Source organism: Trichechus manatus, unplaced genomic scaffold (assembly GCF_000243295.1).
Source record: "Trichechus manatus latirostris isolate Lorelei unplaced genomic scaffold, TriManLat1.0 scaffold00108, whole genome shotgun sequence".
NCBI lineage: Eukaryota > Metazoa > Chordata > Mammalia > Sirenia > Trichechidae > Trichechus > Trichechus manatus.
In genome coordinates this window covers 5,945,916-5,968,853 of record NW_004444044.1, presented here as the reverse complement: position 1 = coordinate 5,968,853, position 22,938 = coordinate 5,945,916, and the positions used below count along the sequence as shown (strand labels likewise).

The window sequence follows — 22,938 nt, the reverse complement described above, 5'->3', positions numbered from 1 at the left end:
AGGGACAAGGACTAGAAGGCAGAAGGGGACAGGAAAGCTGGTGATAGGGAACCCAAGGTTGAGTAAGGACAGTGTTGACATGTAGTGGGGTTCTTAACCATTGTCATAGAGCGACATGTGTACGAACTGTTGAATGAGAAACTATTTTGTTCTGTAAACCTTCATCTAAAGTGAGAACAGCAGCACAACTGGAAGAACATCATCGACGTCACTGAATTGTACATGTAGAAATTCTTGAAATGGTGTATCTTTGGCTATGAATATTTTCAGCAAAAAAAAAAAAAGGTCCTCCAAGGCTGAGAAGGGAGCGTGTTGACATGTCGTGGGGTTGTTAACCAATGTCATAAAACAATATGTGTACTAACTGTTTAATGAGAAAATATTTTTTCTGTAAACCTTCACCTAAAGTACAATAAAAAAAAAATTATGCTCTGAACTTGTCTTTTATTGATGGTTGATTATTAGACCGAATATCTTCTCAGCTAAATATCTGGAGCAGAAAGGGATGGAATGGAAAAAAGAAAGAAAATCAATAAAGAGAAGCAAGAGCTAAAGATAAACCTATCTACAACACTTTTTTACACAGGGTTGTACATAAAGTGGAGCCCTGTTGGCTCAGTGGTTAAGAGCTCAGCTGCTAAACAAAAGATTAGCAGTCTGAATCCATCCGCTGCTCCTTGGAAACCCTATGGGGCGGTTCTACTCTGTCCTATAGGGTCGCTATGAGTAGAATCAACCTGACGGCATTGGGTTTGGTTTAGGTAGTACATAAGGTACTACTTGCTATTAAACCAAAGGATGCAGGCTAGGTCTTTATTTCTGCTAGTTAGAGTTTCCCAAAGAACAATTGTGTAACATAACCACCAATGACACCTCTGCCAGTAGTGATCATCTTACAAATGCTTACTTTTGGACTTAGAGAATGAGTAAAGCACTGTGCAGATTGTTAAAGTGCTCGGCTTCTAACCGAACTATTGGTGGTTTGAGCCGACCCAGAAGCACCTTGGAAGAAAAGCCTAGCAATCTACTTCCAAAAAATCAGCCATCTAAAACCCTGTGGAGCACAGTTCTACTCTGACACATATGGCGTCTCCATGAGTAACAATTAACTCAACAGCAACTATTTTGGTTTGGGTTTTTAAGGTACATTGCAGAAAACAGGTGTAAAAGAAATGTTTATCTAATTGAATTACATTGTATCATAACACTTCAAAAGGTGTTTATTACTAACCAGGTTAACAGCTTCAGCTTTTTATTATATTCAGAAGTCAGCATTTTAGATCAACATACCTGAACTTGATAACCTGAGACTTGACAAATTCTTCCCTTAATGAAGATTTACGAAATGTGTTTTCCACCTGTTCAAAAATATTCAAAATATGTCAGTGAGAATCACTTTCTGAAATCCTGTGAGTTAATTCAAAACTCTGAAAAAAAAATTGACCAACATTTCACAATGTGCTGAACCTGAGGAATCTTTCTTGGTATTCTAACAGTGATTTCAACTGAACTCTGCTTTAGCGACTGCAGGAGCTGGCGACTTCAACTGCACATAGACAGAGATGCTTAAATAATTCCACCAAGTGATAGTTGGGCCAGATATAAATACAAATTAAACAGATTATAATATATAATGTATTGTATTTGTATATATAAATATATATTAGCAAGTGACAGTGTCACATGACTCCCACACCTGGTGAAAAATTTGTCAATTATCTAGCATAATCTGCACCCAAAATGAGCTCAGTACTCAAAAATGCACTTAGAAAGGCCGATCTGAGCTGCGATACTTGGCCTAACACATCCTATAAGGTTTACTCTAATAAGGTGCAAGAATGTATTGGTTAAGATATTTCTTACCACTGTAAATAAGAATTCAAAGGGGACCTGACTACTACCAAGAAGAAAAGATAGGAGCAGACCGTGTCCTTTGGACCTGGGTTCCCTGCTTTGAGACCCTCCTAGACCCAGGAGACGGAGAGAGAGAGAAAGCTGTAACATCGAAGATGGCAAGATGGCAAGAAGCAGTGGCAGAGAACTGGCAGCAACAGAGGCAGAAGAACTGGGAGATCAGCAGGAGACCAGCAGGAGATGGCAAGGTGGGCTTCCTGGCTCACAGAGCGAGAAAACTGAGTGCCTTTGCGCAGAAGGCTTGCTGGCAGAGTAGGGTGCCTCTGGGAAGTTGTCAGCAGAGCTAAAAGAGCTCTGCAACACTTGCTGGAGTGGGGCAGATGCCAAGGGCCAGAGAGAGATGTGCTTGCAGACACGACGGAGAAGAGGCTCTCCTGATTGAAGAACTGTATGCTGAGCATTTCTGAACCTGTTACTTCCCTAATAAACCCCATTACTGTGAGAGAAAAAAAAAAAAAAGAATTCTAGCCAACTTAATTTTTTTTTATTAGAAGTCAAAGTAAGGAAACACTTCAAGCATTTCTTGTTTTCAGTGTGTTGATATTTACCAAACACAGTTACTACCAACTGGTGATTGACTAACAGAAACAATGAGCCTTTTTATTCTTTATTACATTTCATAGGATCCCAATGCCTTTAAAAGCAAGGGCAGTTCCTACAATTATGAGACAAATCAGCACAATTCAAAAAAGTTATGTAAACAAAGTTTTTCATAATAGATAACAGTACTAACTTAAAAAATTTTTTTTATTGTGCTTTAGGTGAAGGTTTACAGAACAAATAGTTTCTCATTAAACAGTCAGTACACGTATTGTTTTATGACATTGGGTAACAACCCCACAACATGTCAACACTCTCCCTTCTCGACCTTGGGTTTTTTTTTTTTTTTTTTGGTGAAAATATACATAGCCAAAGGTATACCATTTCAGAAATTTCTACATGTATGATTCAGTAACTTGAAAATTTTTACTTGAGGGTTTATTTTCATCAGATAGTTTCAATAGATATTAAGGAGTCCTGCCTATATTCCATTAGGTTTAAATCAGTAAATATAAAATTTATTTTGTTGAATGGCACAAAGAACAAGGGAAATTGAATCTTTTCTTTCCTTTTTAGTTCCACTTCCTTTCCTTTATTCTTTCTATATTTACATATATATTATATATAGGCCTTCCAGTGGCACAGTGGTTAAAGCACTTGGCTACTAACTGAAAGGTCGGCAGTCGGAACCCACTAGCCACTCTGCAGGAGAAAGATGTGACTGCCTGCTTCTGTAAAGATTTACAGCCTTGGAAACCTTATGGGGCAGTTCTACTCTGTCCTATAGGGTGGCTATAAGTCAGAATCGAGTTGACGGCCATGAGTTTTTTGTTTTCGTTTTTGGTATATATACATACCCTTAGTGAAGAGTTTCTTTCAATATTTTCCTGGTTTGTGTTTGCAGATACAAGCACAGCCAGGATATGACCTCCTTCCCAGTAAGGTGGACAAATACTCAGGCTTCTAGCCTATTAAGTTGTTCCCAGAGGGTTGCTGCCATTCTATTCTTATTCAAGATACTGGCACTGGAAGGAAATTAGGAAATTATCGAATCTGATGCCATAATTTTCATATGAAATAATGTCTCCAGAATAATTAAATGATTTTGCAAATGACACATCGTTAGCTGGTAGAGGGTGCCAGAACTAGGTGTCCTGAATCTTAGTCCAGTGTTCTTTCAGTCATATCATGCAACCAGTACTCTCACAAACTATCAAGAAAAGTCCAAACTATTCTTTAAGTAATCTGATAATGATCAAAGTTAATCACTCAAGCCCTTGTTTTTTTGGTCTATATTGCTAATTTTTCCAGTTTCTTAAACATTTGATTCATCCCCCTGGATGAATATTTCCACTATAAAGATAAAAATGAGTATCTGTAGCTTTCCTATGGGCTTATTGTGGTGGGGCAGACAGAGAGCAGCCTGCCGCCTTTCCCTGTGACCCACAAAGGAACCTTGTGCTTAGGACCAGCTGGACCAACGTGACTTCTTGGATGGGATTATAGTGTGTACTGTCTCCCTTTCCCAGGGCGTCTTGACCCAAAACACATCTCCTATCAGCTGGTAAACTATTAGCACAACCCTCCCCTCTTGCCCTGAGCACATGTTACGTGCATTATATGGCCCCTGACCAACTCCACTTCTGTATCTGACCTATTGGGGAGGAAACAACAACTGTGGCACAGAGAGGTGCATTCAGACCATTAGCCCTGCACCAGCTGTGGAAAGTGATCTGCTGGCCATGGGAGACCAGCACCACAAGTGAAGTTGACCTTGCTGTGTCTCTTTATGTGAATAAAGCACTGTTCTGTTCATTGCCTGTGTGTGTAGGTCATGCTTTTTGTGGGTGACCTTGGACCTTAGCTCAACACTTATTTACCGAAAACTGGTCCAGATTTGGTCGCTTGGTAGCACAAACAGTTTGTGCTCAGCTATTACTACTAATCAAAAGATGGCAGTTTGAAACCACTCAGTGGTGCCACAGAACAAAGGCCTGGTGATCTGCTTCCATAAAGATTACAGCCACTAACATCCTATGGAGCTCGTTCTACTCTGTAACACATGGGGTTGCCATGAGTCAGAATCGACTCATCAGCAATGGAGTTTGTTGGCATTGAGGTTTTTTTTGTTTGTTTTTTGGTTCAGGGTTAGATATGGCTAAGTAGTAAAATATTATTCAGGTATGTGTTTGAATAGTTTAATCTTGAGATCTCTTGCTCAAGTTCTCTTCTTTCGTACACAACAACCGTATTTTGGGCCACCCTCACATTTCCAGAATTTTTGGAGTCTGCTGATCAAGAGTGTAGCACTAGCTAAGGAAGGGTGAGTAGGGGGACATAAAGGAATGGCTAAAGGTCATTTGGTTCAACCTTGCAAGGCACGCTCTTCCAGGTGATGTATTATCAGTTTTGTTTTCTCTCTCTCAAGTAGGGCTTTTTTGAAAGATATGCCAGGATCATTTGAATTCAGGGCCAGATTAAGGCATGTGAGGGCCCTAAACACTAATAATCTGTGGTGCCCCCTCCTCTGCTTAATCACTCATTCAGATAGGATATGTGAGTTATATATGTATATATATACATGTAACATATACATGTATATATGTTTGTGTGTGTGTTAGCTATCTGTGATGTAGCTTCTTTTTAAATGCAACTATTATATTAACAATTGAACGTGAAAGTGGCGTATGCCCTTTTAGGGGAATGAAATTGTGATGGTTAATATTGTGTGCCAACTTGGCTGGGCCATGATTCTCAGTGTTTATATGTGATCACTTCCATGATTGAATATGCTGTGAGTAGCCAATCAGTGGAAAGAGAGTTTCCTTGGGGGAGTGGCCTGCATCTGAATATAAGCAGACGTTCTGGCTTTTTGCTCACTCGGGATCTTTTGGCTGGCTCCTGTTCATCTGGCCTCCTGTTCTTGGGACTTGAGCTATCAGCTTATCTGCTGATCCTGGGATTTGTTGATCTTCACAGCCTGTGAGTGGAGTCCTGCTTTCCAACCTGCTGATCTTGAGTTCGCCAGCCCCTGCTGCTATGTGATTTGGGAAAAGCCTCTATCCTAATCCACAGACTTGGGACGTTCCAGCCTTTGCAATTGTGTGAGCTTATTTCTTTGATATAAATCTCTCTATATATATCATACACTTTACTGGTTTTGCTTCTCTAGAGAACCCAGCCTAAGATAGAAATGAACTGGATTATAAAAATTTTAGTGGGTGAATGTTGCAAGAGTTAAACTTGACAGGCCACCCCTACCTCTTGTTTATTGGGAAAAAAATAGCATACTCCCAAGACATCTGCTGAGATAAGGAGTTTCAATTACACAGGAGGGGACCATAGGAGACAGATGCCAGTGAAGATGTTGAAGTGGTAGGGGCCTCATAGCTTAAACAACCTTGCACATGGGTACCCTCATGACTGTGTGTGATCTTTATTTCCAGCTGGCACATTCTCACACACTGGAGCTAGTATTAATTTCATTTAGTGCCCTGCCGGTTCCCTTCCACTGTGGCATTCACTTTTCCTTGTGTCCTGTCTGCTTGGCATCTGTGGATCTCTTTATGCTTTGGACAGCTGGTGTCCCTGTTTTCTTGATGCTCTAAACATGTGCTTACCTTGCTTATTGGGTAATGCATCCTGGTTGAATGTATTCTTTAGAAGCTGGGATACTAAAAATTATGATATCTAAGTGACAGCAAATGGCCTAGAAAGGGAGAGAAAAGTGCTTACCATTGACTCAATTTTCTGGCTCATTTCTGTGAAATTTTTAGAAGCTTCACTTCCAAACTCATCATATAATCTGTCACTTGTGAATGACAGTGTGCAATAGTAATTGTGGGTATTCCTTTGATCTACAAGAAAAGAGGCAAAAAAAATCATATTTTAAACAGACATCTATAAAACATCATCATTTCCCCATTTGGTGGTTACTAGAAAGACTGAGACAGGGAAGAATAGCCCTACCCTAGCCCATCATCCTGCCCCTGGGCTTCATAACTATATCTGAGTAAAAGATAACGACATTCATCATCATAAGATTTAGAGTGCAAAAGCTGTAAGAAACGCCTGGTGTTCCTAGGGTATTGTACAAACACTTTATTGTGGCTGTGGGCTAATTACTCATGTGTTATCCATTCCTGAATAAGCCACAAGAGGCAGCAAGTTATGCAATATAAACACACAAATAGAGATGGATTCAGGAGCTTCCCCAGGGTGACTGCATTTTTATATTCCTCAGATAGATTTTCCCATATTCAGTAAACTACACATACATTTTGGCCACAAAAACTCTGGTGAGAAAAAATTTATTTTAGCTAAAGAGGGAGATGAGAGTAGGGAAAAATGCTAACACCAAAAAACCCAGTCAGTAAACAGGAAGTTTGGGGAGCTAGAGCTGCCATCTGGCCCAACCCTTCAGGGACACTACTTAGCTTAGTGTCCCTTGGTTTCCTTGTTGCTCCATTTATTTTCTCCTTGGCTGTTTACTGTTGGCTTGTTGGGTTCTTTGCTTCCTGAACCACGATCTCTACTTGCTGCATCCAGCTTATGCAGCCCATACCTTTGGCTGCTAAAGAGTTGAACACGGCATAGCTTTTCTTCTATCCTCCTGTACATGAAGCTAGCACAGAGTCCTCGGAAGAGATACTCTGCTAGGCATTAATGATATAATGGTGACCAAGAAAATCATTTATAGTTGGTTGTGTAGTGGTTAAAGGCTTGGCTGGTAACCAAAATGTCGGCAGTTCAAATCCACCAGCTGCTTCTTGGAAACCCTATGGGGCAGTTCTACTCTGTCCTATAGGGTTGCTCTGAGTTGAAACCTAACAACAACATTATTAAGAAAATGGAATGTGTTCCATGCCATCACAATCTCTCTTCTGTTTTCTTCTCTTCTCATTCTTTCCTTCTTTAATTAAACCCCAGAGAAAAGGAAACTAACATTGAGCAGTATGTGCCAGGCATATTCAAATATCCCACTAAGTTTTCAATAACCTTTGTAGTAAGGCAACATTACCTATGTTTAACAGAACATGAAATGACAGACTTGGAAATGTAAGTAAATTGCTCAAACTGATATAGCCAGAAAAGACAGAGCCGGGGTTCCAGCCAATGCCTAGCTCCCAAAGTACAGATTTTACTTTGCGTACTGCTTATTGAGGTGGGCAAGAAAACAAAGCCATGCATTGAAGCTATAGGAAAGATCATTTGTTCTAAAAGAGTTATACAAAAAAAAAAAGTCCTGCAGGTACATTTCAAAAGAACACCCTGACCTTCTAGAGAATTTGGTGGGAGAGAGAGAGGGAAGCTTCTGGTCAGACTCTGGCAATGCCCCTGGAGAGGTTGGTAAGGCATAAAGTAGCTGAACTTCAGGCTGGAGACCTGAGTTTCCTGAATATTAGTGACCTAAGTGAGGTACTAAAGGGGTTTTGCCCTTCCTCCCTCCTTCCACCTCCCTTTCACTGCTAACACTGCCTTGCCCTGAATGGCCAGAGTGAAGTAAAATGCTGGAAGCTCCCTAGTAATATTCACGATTTTAAGTAAGGTTTTTAATTTACTGAAATATTAAAAGTAGCTCATAACTGTCTTTGTATACTACTGTTCAATACTTTTGCATTTTTAAAAACCTATCTCATTGTTCACTATAACTTTCAAAGCAAAGATTCCTATAGCTTAGGCTAGCTCTAACCTCAGGATACTAGTCTCAGAATACTATTCTAATTATGCTTTATGGGCTTTCAACTCAAGAAGTCTTACAAACTGATCAAATAATTCACATCCAAATACAAGTTGTGAAATCAAGTCATATCTTAATTTTCCCTGCTTAGCCAAACTTAAAATTTAGGTCGACAGATTGGTTTGAATTTGGTCATGTCTATATCCAACAAGCTTTCAAAATTAATTCAGAATTGTCTACAAAAAAAATTACATAATCTAAATATTAATGAAGCTTTTTCTCTGTACTGTGCATTTTTGAATTTTTGCTTTCCTCAACAGAGAAGAACAGTGTCACAGAACATGCTCCTATTCATTTCCTTTCTTTGTGCTCTCTAGCGTTTGTGTGTTTTCATAGAAAAAACTACTTAAATTTAAACAGTCATTCCCTAAAAAGAATTATTAAAAAGAAACTTTGGCGTATAACTCCAACTTAACACAACACAATAGCTGATCTATATTGCATTGTTTTTCTTACACATACTTTCTTGTTATTAGTTACGTATTCAGTCTTATTTCAGAATGAATTGTCGTTGTTAAGTGCAGCAGAGTCGTCTGGATTCATAGCAACCCCACGTCTTACGGAGTAGAACTGCCCCAGAGGGTTTTCTTGGCTGTAACCTTTAAGGAAGCAGATTGCCAGGTCTTTCTCCCAGGAGCTGCTGGGTGGATTCAAACCGGCAACCTTTTGGCTAACAGCCGAGCACTTAACCGTTTGCGTCACCAGGGCTTCTTGTTTCAGAATGTAACATATGCTATGTATTTATTTTATTAATTAATAATGGGATAGGAAACAAGTAATAAAAAATCCAGTTTGCTATAAATCGAAAAGAATAGCTTTTATAATTGTTGCTCTACCCTGGGATGGTGTGCAGGAAATTAGGCCCAGCCAATGTAACCTGCATGTGAATTTAAGGTAAACTAATAAAAGTTATAACCTCTACAAAACCAGAAGACCACCTCTATACAAGTACTGGAAAGTATTTTATATATAAAAAAAAGTAACTGATCATTAAAAAAAGTATTAATACTTATCACCTCTCTGTGTAGTTACACCTATTGTTCTAGAATGCTGTTTTTCAAACTTTAATGTGCGAATGAATCACCTGGGGATCCCGTTAAGATGCAGATGATGGCTAAGTAGATCTAAGGTTGGGTCTAAGATTCAGGGAAGCTGATAGTACTGATACCAAACCACACATTGAATAGCAAGGCTCCAGATAAAACGATGAATAAGGAAGACTGAAGAAGACTTGACGCCTTCGAATTGTCATGTTGGCAAAGAATATTGAATATACCATGAACTGCCAAAAGAACAACAAATCTGTCCTGCAAGAAGTAAAACCAGAATGCTCCTTAGAGGCAAAGACGGCGAGACTTCGTCTTACATACTTTGGACACGTTATCAGGAGGGATCAGTTCCTGGAGAAGGACATCATGCTTAGTAAAGTAGAGGGTCAACGAAAAAGAGGGAGACCCTCAAGGAGATGGATTGACACAGTGGCGGCAACAATGGCCTCAAGCATAGCAACGATTGTGAGGATGGCGCAGGACTGGGCAGTGTTTCGTTCTGTTGTACGTAGGGTCGCTATGAGTTGGAACTGACCCGATGGCACCTAACAACAACAGATAAAAGGATAGCCAACTCTTCTACTTCCTTAAAAACCACTTGTCCTCCAGTAGATTCTAATGCATGGCGACCCCAGAGTAGAACCGTGTTCCATGGGGTTTTCAATTGCTGATTTTTCTGAAGTAGATCTCCAGGACTTTCTTCTGAGGAACCTCTGGGTGGACTCAAATCTTCAACCTTTCAGTTAGCAGCTGAGCATGTTAACCGTATACCACCCAGTGACTCCTCTACTTCCCAAGATTTGTTTGTTTTTAATTATTAGATTGAACCACATGTAATTACCATTGTGTAAGTCAAATATGGTCAAATATCGGCAATTTCATATGGCTCTACCTAATGAACAACTTATTATCTATACTCAGTATTTTACTTTGTTCTATAGACCCAATCAGGCCACCGAATATCTAAACTTATGTCTAGTTTCCAGAAGTATGTGGCATGTTAGTTACTCAAAAATATTGTTAGGGATATTAATAGACAAGTAAGAAACATAAGGATGAATGTGAGCTTGTTGATAATTTCCTAACAGGTTTGTGATTTTACATCTGCAATATGTTGCTCATAACAGATTTACCTCTGGTCATTTAAATTACAGAAGGGACAGAAATGCCGTCCCAAAAGACCTCAAACACGTACTACACATATAACTCCATGCTATCATGGGCTTAATGACATGAGGGTGAAAAGAATTGTTTCCCCAAGTCTGATTACCTTCATCTATATCACTGTCTGTTTCTGTAACTGAATGGTTTGGTTTGGTTATCTTGGTATGCCAACTCCTAAATGGTCATGTGCTATATCTACTCTGTTCTTTATTTACATCCCATAAAACAGAGGGCAGGTCATAAATACAAGACAATAAAACTAATCACAACAATCACTGTCTATTCAGGTGGCTTGTGTGGGAAGTGGAAACTGTGGGTTCCAAACATTTAAACAACAGGATCCAGGCACAGGTGTACTGGAAATGGGCACAGATTACTGGAAAATCTTGCCAGTTTTTTACAGTATTCATATGAGTAAGATTTGTGAGTCTTTGGAAACTTGACTTGGGAAGAGGCAAAGGACAAGTAAGTAGTAAGAAACATTTTCTCTCACTGAGGTAGTAAGGGCACTAGCATTCCTAGATGCTTCCTGGGGCATTAGACAAGCCAAAACATACCCCAAGAAAACATAATAAGTATTGACTTAGTTATCTAGTGCTACTATGACAGAAATACCACAAGTGGATGGCTTTAACAAACAGAAAGTTATTCTCACACAGTTAAGAAGGATAAAAGTTTCGAATTCAGGATTCCAGCTCCAGAGGAAGGCTTTCTCTCTCTGTGTCAGCTCTGAGGGAAGTTCCTTGTCATCAATCTTCTCCTGATCTAGGAGCTTCTCAGCATAGGGATCCCAGGTCCGAAGGACACGCTCCCCTCCCAGCCCTTCTTTCTTGGTGGTATAAGGTCCCTCTCCACTCTGTTCATTCTCTCTTTTGTATTTCAAAAGAGATTGACTCAAGATACAACCTAATCCTTGAATCCTGCCTTATTAACATAACTGCCTCTAATCCTGCCTTGTTAACATCATAGAGGTTAGGATTTACAACACATAAGATAGTCACATCAGATCACAAAATGATGGACAACTACACAATACTGGGAATCATGGTCTAGTCAAGTTGACATACATTTTTGGGAGACACAACTGAATGCATAACAAGTATTATTCATTCATTTTTGACATTCAATATTCAATAAACATTTATTACACACCGAGTATATGCCAGGATTCTTCTAAGTTCTGGACGTAAAAAAGTGAATATTACCCAATCCTAAGCATCCATGAGTAGGTATAATGATGCTCATAATGTAATGGAACTCAATATATTCATAATATAACTGTAGAATTATAAGAGTATTTCTACTATTCTTTTTTTATTAAAGGCACTCTCCATAGAAATCTCCATTATCAAAATGCAGATACCCAGAATTTAAAGACTTGGGCAAATTCTACCAAAAAGAAATTTTGCTTTAATTAGTTTTCATAAATTACCCAGAAATGATCCACCTTGATTTGGAAATTAAGATTAGATTTGTGTGTGATTGTGGTGGAAGACAATCACTGTACAGTATCGCCGTATCTCTTGACAGGAAAGCAATTTCTCCAAATTGCCAATTACATTAGAATCAAGTGATTAGCTTCTTCGGTTATAGGATTTTGAACATCAAAGCATAATCTAATCACAGAGGAAGATATTAAACCAAGAGGTCATAACTGAGTCAACTAATTAAAACCTGCACAGTAGATGCAAACTTTATAAGGGTTGTTACACCAGGGAAGAACAGTTCTGAAGTACCCTGGAGATCTTTCTAATAACACAGCAACTCGTGGTTCATCTAGCAGTGAGATAGATACCTGATTACTGTAGAATGAGCTTCTTTATAATTAACCTTCTTAGCATATCCTATCCTCTTTAATCATATGCAATATGTCCCAAGAAGAGATTTAGAATAACATACGTAGGAAATTATTCAATAATTTATTGCTATGAGCATTTTTCCAATTTACTATTATAGAATAGAGCCAACTTCTCCATGATCTCTGATTGTGTAATTAAATTATTGGGCTCCAATAAATCAATGAGTTGGAATTATTTTAAGTCAAGGTGATAGCCCTATGGCTTCAAACAACACAGGATATTGTATTCTTCTACTAGCTTTCTTGTGTTCCTCCGCTGTTTCCCCTCTTTAAGATCCGATTATTGCTTATTAATGAGTATGAAAACTAGCATGCTGTCCTCAGCAGGAAACATTGCTACATCAAGGATAGAAGCCAGAATCCTCCTGTGGCCTGTGAGAATTCAGTGAGAGGTAAGGCAGCGAAAGAGTTCTTTGTGCCAGCTATGCAAATAAATTATAGTAACGAACGAATAAGCCCAAGGCAAATAAAAACAGAAAAGGTAAGTGAGGAGATATGTGGGATGAGCCACTTGATGCCAGGGCAGCTCATACTTACTGTATCTCGCATAATGAACAATGAGTCCAATGCACACTGCCAGGACAATCAAGGATATAAAGGTGATAAGGCCAATAACCCAGGGCTCCAAACAAGCTCTTTTCCTGGCCCTCACCACAGCTGGCCTGAGAAAGAAAACAAATAGATGGATTATATCACAATACACACCATGTCCACTCCTTAAGCAAAGCAGATATTTCTGGGGAACAAAGGACATTCAGTTAGACGGTAGTGTAGTGTCTTGGTGTAGAACACAACCCTGGTCGCAGGCTTCCTAAATCCATTCCTAGCTCTGTTGTCTGACCTTAAGCAAGTAATTTAGCATTTCTGGGTCTCAGTTTCCTCATCCATAAAATGAAGATGACAATAATAGTATCTATCTTGTAGTATTGTTGTGAGGATTAAATGAAATACTATATGTAAAGTGCTTATAACAGAGCCTGGCATGTAGAAAGTGCTGTGTAAAGGTCAGCTATTACTTATTGAGCTGTTATGTACAAGATTCACCACCTGTTTGTCAGTTTGTTGTACTGTGATGGCTGCGTGTTGCTGTGATGCCGGAAGCTATGCCACCGGTATTTCAAATACCAGCAGGGTTGTGCACGGTGGAGAGGTTTCAGTGGAGCTTCCAGACTAAGACAGACTAGGAAGAAGGGCCTGGTGATCTACTTCTAAAATTTAGCCAATGAAAACCTTATGTATCACAACAGAACATTGTCCTACTCACTTGCTTTGGACACATCATCGGGAGGGATTAATCACTAGAGGAGGCCATCACGTTTGGTGAAGCAGAGGCCAGCAAAGGCCAGCGGGACCCTCAGTGAGATGGATTAGCACAATTGCTGCAGTGATGGGCTCAAACTTACGGGTGATTGTGAGGATGGTGTAGGGCCAGGCAATGTTTCATTCTATTGTACATAAGATCACTGTGAGTCTTAGTAGACTTGATGGCAGCTAACAACAGCATGTACAAAATAATGAGTTAGGCAATGTAGGAACTACAAAGCCATTTAGAGCACTGTTTCTAGCACTCTAGAATCTTAATTGGTCTGTGAAATGTGCTGCAGCTGGAATCACACCAGGTTCCAGATAGAGTTTCTAATTCTATTCTAATTATTTCCAAACCAAACTTTGAGGATATACATAAGAGATAACCTGACACTCCCTTCTAAAGAAGCTCCCTCACAGCTAATATTTACCTCTGAACTTTAGGGATACTACAGGAAATCCTTTGTGCATGAAATTTCCTCAACCTCTCTCAACTATTCTGGCTCCAAAAACATGTTACTGAAAGACATCAATCAACCTGGTCGTTGTTTGATTAATAAAATTGCTGTTCCCTTGGGGTATAGTAGTTGCTAAGCAAACTCAAAAGATACAGAAAATGAAATGTAAGTCAGAGTTGGCTAAGGAGTTTGAATATGATACTGTTATTTTAAATTTCTTGGGGGTATTTATCATACTGGTAAAATTGGTGGCACGCACATCCTATTTCAGGAGTTCTGTGTGTCTGGAAGACGAAGACTGGAGGGAGTGCGATGTCGTCCTGGAAGGAGCTTTGGGTGCTCAATCACCATCAATAGAATTCTAATTCCAGCTCTTTCCTCACCTGCTCTGCAACTTGGACAAATTCTTTAAACTTTGAACCAAGTTTCTCTATCTGTCAATTAGGGACAGGAGAGCCATCCTGTCTAAAGCCCATGGTTGATTGTGAGACCCAGAATGAGATCATGAATTGGAAAACTTTTTGCAAACTGCAAAGCATTTTACAGTAAATAATTTTTGCTTATATAAATCAAGGAAAAACTGTGTTTCCTGTTGATGTAGGACCAGGAAGTGATGATACTATCATATTGGTCTCTTCCATACCATCACCCCATCCTGGCTCTGCCTGGACACAGAACAGGGAGCACTGTTACCAAAATCAGCGGTGTCATCATTACTGTATGACTGTGCCTGCTGAAGGCACTGGGAGGTAGTGGAAGTTCCCTGAACTCTACTTGGTCTTCTCCTTTGTTCCTCTGATTTTCCCATGGGGCCATAGCCAGGGAAACAGCATCTTCCTCTCCCCAACCTCTCTCATATACAGTTCTCCTTTGAGTGGGACTCCAAACAACTCTTCCTAGAATGGCAATTACTGCAATATAAAAAGTCTTCTCCGTGAGGAGGCAACCTTTTATGTGCAAACGTGGCCAAGAAGTCCTAAAACTGAGTCCTGTTTCTTTCTTCCTGAATGCTTGTTATTCACCTGTTTCAGAAGAAAGGAGATGCATATAGGAGACATAAGCAAAACTTTGCGGGGGTGGGGGGGAGGAATGCAGGGAGGAGAGGGCTTCTCAACTAATTTCAAAACACGCTCGATACAGAAAATGAATTTATAATTGTAGAAAATGTGACAAAATTTTCAAAGGTAAAAGATCACTACGTAAAACTGTGAAATATAAGACAGAAGTTCTATTTGTTCTATAATAATTTTTTAAAAAATCAAGACAGTAAAGTAAAGCAATATAGCTGTTAAAAGTGAGGTAGATATACACGCATTAACATGAAAAATGTCAATTATGTATTTTAGTGACAAAATGTTGCTGAATAATATGCATTCTATGTTCCAGCTTTGGTAAACAATAAAACTGTGTGTGTTTGTGTGTGTGTGTGTGTGTGTGTGTGAGTGCATAGAAAAATATAAAGAAGGGGATATGCTAAATTATTAAAAGTAGAGAATGAAAGAGCAGGAATAAAAAAGAAATTTTAATTTACATATTTTTGTTTTATGGTGGCTTTTTTTTTTTTTAAGAACAAGTAGACATGGCTTTTGAATTAAATGAAAGAGAGAGAGAGATTTAAATTAGAAGTAAAAATAACCATGAAAGATTTCATGGCAATCCCATCACAATTGTGTATAAGGGTACCTTCTCTGACCCTCACCTCCTACACCTTACTTTAGTGACATTCAGTCTTTGGTGGTTTAGAAGGAGATGAGAGATTGCATAGATCAAGGAAAAAAAGAGAATCCAGTCAAAAACACTTTGAATAAACAATTAAGAGAGCATGCTTCTGAGTTCTGCCACTAAGTTATTTATTGTATAGTCTTGGACCAGCAGATTCAATCATCTCTCTTATTTTCTCCTTGTGAAAAACAGGAATAATAATTCCAAATCCCTCCTAAGCTATCTAGCTATGTAGAAGTAAAAATGATGAAATATTTTAGTACTTGGAGCTCCCAACTGGAAAAATCATTGTATAAATAGCTGGGACTAGCCCTGAAAAGAGCTGGGTCGCTCACCAAAAGGTCAGCAGTTCAAATTCACCGGCCACTCCTTGGAAACCCTATGGGGCAGTTTTACTCTGTCCTATAGGGTCTCTATGAGTCGAGATTGACTCGATGGCAGTTGGTTTGGTTTTTATTATTATTTCATTATTTTAATTATTAATAACAACGATAATGACCACATTACTGAGACGTTTGTCATTTGAAACATTATATTTTTCCTTCCTCTCCTAGTCTGTAAGGCATTGCTTTTCAAACCGGTTTACCTTGTTTCTCAGTTATTTTTCTTTGTTGCTCTCTGAGCAAGAGATTTTAGTACAGGATTGTTCCAAATTAAATGTGCTAGGAAGTAAGCTCAAAATGTTTATTTAAATAGAGGAATAAAAACATCGTACATATCAACAGACACTTATGTAATTTACCCCCTCCTACACACATAGTCCCTTGTCCAATCATAACTGCTACCTGTTGAAACTTATCTGAACTTTATCTCAAACTTATCCTCATTTAAAATTACTTGCAGACAGAGTGGTTGAATTCTAATAGCTTCAGTGGTGTCAAATAGCTTTCTTTTTAAGATTCTTCCCAATTTGGGGATGTGTGGTTAGACAGCGACAAGTCAGGTAAATATAGCAGTTAAAGTATGGGTCTATTTTTATTAGTCCAAAATTGCCAAATGACAAGTAATGTGTCCAAGGCTGCATTATCATGATAGAGAAGCCATTTGTTTTATCACTTTTTAATGTGTCATTTGAAAAATAATGCTAAAAAAGAAAAATAGCAACAGCCACAAAAAGACAAGCGAGGGGGGAAAATGATGCTAACACAAATGAACTTCCTGGCAAGCACTGGAGAATAAGTCAAGACTTATCATTAAGTTTACCAGAACAAACACCCTTACACAACAATACCATGATATGTTGATGAATACTGGTTGCTGTCGAGTCAACTCCAACTCATGGCCACCCTATGTATATCAGAATAGAATGTGTTTGACATTTTTGTGTTGGCATTTTTGGAAGTAGATAACCAGGCCTTTCTTCCAAGGTGCCTTTGGGTAGACAGAAACCTCCAACCTTTCAGTTAGCAGCCGAGCGTGTTAATTGTTTGCACTACCCAGGGACTCCAATCAAAAACCAAAAAAAAAAAAACCCATTGCAGTAGAGTCGATTCCAATTCATATTCTTTGCTCATCTTTCATAATGATAAGCAGCCTTGATATTCTCTCAGTTCATATGTTTCACCAGCCTAGTCCAGCTGAGCTGTTTTGAATGAGCATTTGCATAATATCCATGAAGTTGGTGCACCCAAAGCATTGTTATCAACTACTTAAGCTGGAATCGGCAAATTTTTCTGTGAAGGACAAGATAGCAAGTGTTTTAGACATTGTGGACCACACAGTGTCTGTCGCAACTATTCGACTCTGTCGTTGTAGCAAAAAGGCAGCCAGAGACAATACATAAACAAATGAACATGGATGTGTTCCTATAAAACTTTATTTATGTACACTGAAATTCTAATTTTATATAATTTTCACTTGTACATAGAATATTTTTCTTCTGCTGATTCGTTTTTCAACTATTTAAAAATATGAAAATCATTCTTAGTTCAAAACCTGTTGCTGTCAAGTCAATTCCTACTTGTAGTGACTCTATAGGACAGACCAGAACCGCCCCTTCCAAGGAGTGGCTGGTGGATTTGAACTGCAGACCTTTCGATTAGCAGCCAAGCTCCTAACCACTGCACCACCAGGGCTCCAATTCAAGAACCTTATAAAAACAGATTGTGAGCCAAGTTTGGCCTGCCTGCCATAGTTTATGGACCCTCAACTTAAGTAATAGCTTAAAAGTCAGTGCTAATTATGTTGGGAAGTTATAATCTTTTCATTTGATAGTATCACCCACATGGCAAACCTAACGTAGTCTGTCTCCAATCCCATTGCCACTACTGCCAGACCTTGTTTTGGCAATTCTCACTAAAACTTGTCCTGTAACTTGATAACAAGTTTCTCTACTGTCTCCCCAGTCTCTGAATCATTCCATTACTGCAAGCTGTCTTTCTAAAACTGATATAGTTAATGACTTAGACTACTTGCCTTCCCTTAGCCTGGCATTCTCCCTCTACCTGACAAGTTTTCAAGCTCTCTGCCTTTGCTCCTATGTGGAGTAACTTAAAGTCTGGTCTTTGCTTGCCTCATAAAATCTTGTGACTATTTAAGAGCCAGTTCAAAAAGTCCCCTTTAATAATTCTTTTCCCAGTCTACTTCAGTCAAGTCTACTCACTCCCATGTATCACTTTGAAGTATGCATCTTGAGCTCCTTGGGGATAGGAACTGAACCTTATTTATCTCTGTATTCTCTAACCATGTGCTCAAGAAATGTTCACAGAGTGAGCTGAATTGAAGCCAACTAAACCATACTGAATCAACCACTTGCCAATACCACAATATGAGTGCTTATCTCTCTCAAAGCACTTATGTTTCATCTTGGTTCTTAGAGACGAACTTGGAATACTATACACACGAAGGGCAGGCCAGCCATTGTGAAGAATAATTATTAATAAACTCTGATTTCCAAGAAAAACTTTACATAATAATCAAGCTTTATAGTTAATATTTCTATCTCACCTGTATTTAAAATAATTATTTTTCAACTGTATATTTGGTCTATTTTTAAAAGTGTTAGAATGGAAATTGACAAGTATCAATAAGGGGGCGTTAATCTCAGAAGAAACATTGTTTGGGAGGTATTGAATGTATGTTACAATATCAAAACAAAAGCGTAAGAAGAGATACCGCAGTAAAGCACAGCACCTTATACAATTGCTAATTCCCTAAGTCAGTGCGTAAGATTTAAAACTTCAATAAATAAATATTTATTTTGTATTTATTATGTGTTTGGAACTAGTTTATTTCTTTAGCCATAGAGTTGTCCCTGCTTATCCTATCCACATAGATACTTTTTCCTTTGTAGGAAGCTCATACAAACAGGCATAGGTCAAATTTTCAAAATTTCTCATACTTTCTAGAACAAGACTATAAAAATGTCCAAGGTGGAATTAAATTTTGTATATGCATGCATGGGTCATATATTTTCACTGCAATTTTTTTAAAGGAAGAGATACAAACAAAATTTTCCTTATAAAAATACAAATATCATAGTTATACCCGATCCACTAATACCCAAATACATCTATAAAGTGTCTGATAGTATCAGCTAGGCCCTTGTGCTGAATTATAATGTGTGCATCCCCTACAATGATAATTATGAATGGTACCCATAGAGAAGTTACAATTATAATGAAGTGGTAGTCTAATTACCAGACAACTCTTTTCATTTTCTTGTTACAGCCTAAGACAAATGATAGGAAACTCACTGTTTTAATTATAAATGTTTTTATTTATATTCACCGTGTTCCAGACTTGTGATGGCTTATTAAGGACATATAGAATATAATTATATGGCATTAAATTAAATTTAAGAATGTAAGCAGAAATTAAAACAAAAATGCAATAGTACTAGAACTACGTATCATAATCCCAACCTATACATTTTCTTAAATTGGGCCACAGATTTGGTAGCTTTCTAGTAGCCAACTCAAAAATAAAACAAAACAAACAAACCATGCTTCTGTACATTCTTTATGGCATCCTAAGATAAAAATAGACCAATTGCTCAGAAGCATTATAATTATTTTAGGTCCTCATTTAAAAAAACACTATGTAATGCAATGAACTATATTCTCAACAACATTTTTAGCATAGAAACAAAAATTAGTTTCATCATATTCTTAGTATTTCATTCATGCAAATAGCATCGATTGCAATTAAATAACAGCAGTTTTATGGGAGGAGACAGTGTGAAATCATTCAGACACCAAGCTCTATAACTCTTTTAAATATCTGACACTTCTCTAATTGTTATTGAAATGGCTTGAGAAGGTATTTTCACATTACAAAATATCTAAAGATTATTGAAATGGTAGGCATAAAACTAGACTTTAAAAAAATAAAGTAAGTTTTTAATAAATATTGTGAGTGACGGAAAAACTCTACCACTCATTAACTGTCAACTTAGGCAAAACCCACAGCTTGTTGTTAGCTGCTATCAAGTCAGATCTGACCCCAGGTACAACAGAACAAAACATTCCCAGCTCCTGTACCATTTTCTTAATTGTTGGTAGGCTTGAGTCCAATCTTGTGGCTACTGTGTATTTTGAGAGCCTTCCAACCTAGGGAGCTCTTCTTCCAGCATTTTATGGGAGAATATTTTGTTGTAATTCATAGGGTTTTCATTGGCTAATTTTTGGAAGTGGATTGCCAGGCTTTTCTTCCTAGTTTGTCTTAGTCTCTGGAAGCTCTGCTGAAACCTGTCCACCATGGGTAAGTCTGCTGGTATTTAAAATACCAGTGGCATAGCTTCTAGTATCATAGCAAGATATAACATTCTGCTAAAGGTGTGGAAAACTGACAGCCAGGTGGTGAACGCATAGCTTAACCATGATTATATTTAACCAACCATAGAACTCAAGTAATAGTATCTTTCCTCCCAACTACTTTAAAAGGAGATCATTAAGATGGCATATGATAAGTTAGATAAGCATATTATGTAAATATTAGTGGCAACTCAGCAGTAAGGACTGTCTCTGATCTCCGTGTGTCATCATCAAGGTCTTTATTTTAAAGTTCTCAACCAAATACGTGCAACATGGGATACTACAAACTGAGCTTTAGTCTGACACTTTACATGACCTCTAGAGATTTACAGTCACAGACAGATCGGGTGCAAAAAGTTTAAAGATATTATTAAGCAATTAGGTATGAGTTTATAGTCTTATAAATTGAGTTATTATAAACCTTACATTCCACCAATATATCTACTTTTCTTTTCCTCAAACTCGTTGCAGTTGGAGATAATAAATTGGCATGATCTGAGTTAGCAACTTTAAAAATAGCACTTTCCCACAGTAATGTTAAAACGGGATGGCACTGCAGCTTGCCATAGGGAATTGTACTCACTTAAAAGTGTGAAAGAAAAACAAGAATCAATAGGGAGTGTGTTCAGTATGTCATGGCAGGTGTACCGGAAGAAACGTAGGTGAGAAACCTAAGCTAGAGACATTCTTGCGGTTACTAATACATAGTATCAGACTTTCAGTCTTCCTGCCAGATCTTTCTTGTGAGTTTTTGTATTTGCCTGCTGAGAATTGGCATGATATAGCTGAAGTAACTCTGAACTGGAATGCTGGTGACTCGAGACTTAATTCCGGTAGATGAGAAATCTGAGAACATGTTGAAATATCACACAAGTTCCAGTATCGCCCAGCCCGCAATTTGTGTGATGTTCAATGTGCTCTCATATTCTTTGTTTAAAAAAAAAAAAGCTAGAGATTTAAATTGATCTAGATGTTTTTTAACTTCTTCCAAAATTAATGTCCCGTGCCTCAAACTAGAAATGCTTAATATTAGTTACGGTTAAAATTCAGCATTTATTAAGCTATCGACTTTTACATAATTGTTCAAATGCATTATTTTTCTGGTGCCACAATGTCAGATAATATGGAATGGCCAAATAAGGGGCAGCAAGTCACTTGGAATACTCCACGTATCACTTATGACGAAGTCATAAGTTTTCATGACCCCTTACATCCTAAGCCAGCTTTAAAATCCCTAGACAGTAATGGTCCTTAAAGTTGGAATGTGCCAGCTGGAACACACTCTGGCTCTGTGGGGTCCTCCAGATCGTTGTTTCCCTGGAAGGCACTGTAATCCATGTACCAAGATTGCCTAAAAATAATCTAGAAATACCTACAAATAATAAAACTTTATTTGAGCTGATTTAGCAACTAAAGACAATTGGAAAATGCATGGACCCTGTTAATGTTTATACGATTCTTCAAAAGTGAGGTTTCTGATTAATTAATTTCTTGTCCCAATAACTGACCTATAATATATGGAAGGGTCCCTGGGTGGTACAAATGGTTAACGCGCTCATCAGCTAACCAGAAAATTGGAAGTTTGAGCCCACCCAGAAGTGCCTCGGAAAAAAGTCCCAACATTCTACTTCTGAAAATCAGTCATTGGAAATCCTATGAAATACAGGTCCACTCTGACACACATGTGGTCTCTGTGAGTCAGAATTGACTCAACAGCAACAGGTTACTGGTTAATATTTGAAAGCATTTACTGAGTCTTAAGTTTTGGATGGAACACAAGATTTGAGAAAATGATCATTATATACCTTCACCTCAACTTAATCATACTCTAGTATATCAAAATTTTAATAAAAACTTATAGTAGAATGTGCTCAAGTTCGTATTAGAATACTATAGAATTTGCTGTACAAATTAATACTATAAAAATTACAAGAAAATTTTTATCCAAACTACAAATACTTTCAGTGACCAATTCCCATGGTTTTAATTCATATCTATATGATGTATATCAAATCTATAACTCTAAATCAAGTCACTTGTCCAACTTTAGACCCATATATCCACCTGCCTTTTGTCACAGAAGGCAGGTGGGTATATGGGAAGTACCACTGATTGTTCAAATTCAGCATGCCTGTGGTAAAGATTCCTACTGGCCTATCTCAAATATGTGTTTTTCCCTTCTTTCTTAATAATTCAATCCTTGATTCTTTGTTGAGCACATGACCACCTAGAAAATAGAGTGATGTGTCTCTTGTCCATAGGAATCACCATATAAGTCAGTTCTAACCAATAAAGTCTCTATTCCAGTGTGGCTAGAATCCAGATGTGCTAGTTGGAACTCTGGAAGCCACATTGGACCATGATTTGGTAGACACACATTCATGCTGGTGGAGCAGCATGAAAGTAGGAGCCTAGATTTCTAATTACATTGTGA

General features: G+C 38.2%; 1 protein-coding gene across 1 annotated transcript in view; it reads right to left on the bottom strand.

The window, feature by feature from the left end:
• Window positions 1-22,938, bottom strand: part of LOC101352557 (transmembrane protease serine 11E) — a 106,463-nt gene that overhangs the window by 42,486 nt on the left and 41,039 nt on the right. Inside the window, exons 2-4 of the mRNA XM_004383364.1 lie at window positions 12,803-12,927; window positions 6,190-6,311; window positions 1,291-1,358 (exon numbers count right to left, since the gene is read on the bottom strand). Coding sequence (XP_004383421.1) covers window positions 1,291-1,358; window positions 6,190-6,311; window positions 12,803-12,927 — 315 coding nt within the window. The remainder of the gene's footprint in view (window positions 1-1,290; window positions 1,359-6,189; window positions 6,312-12,802; window positions 12,928-22,938) is intronic.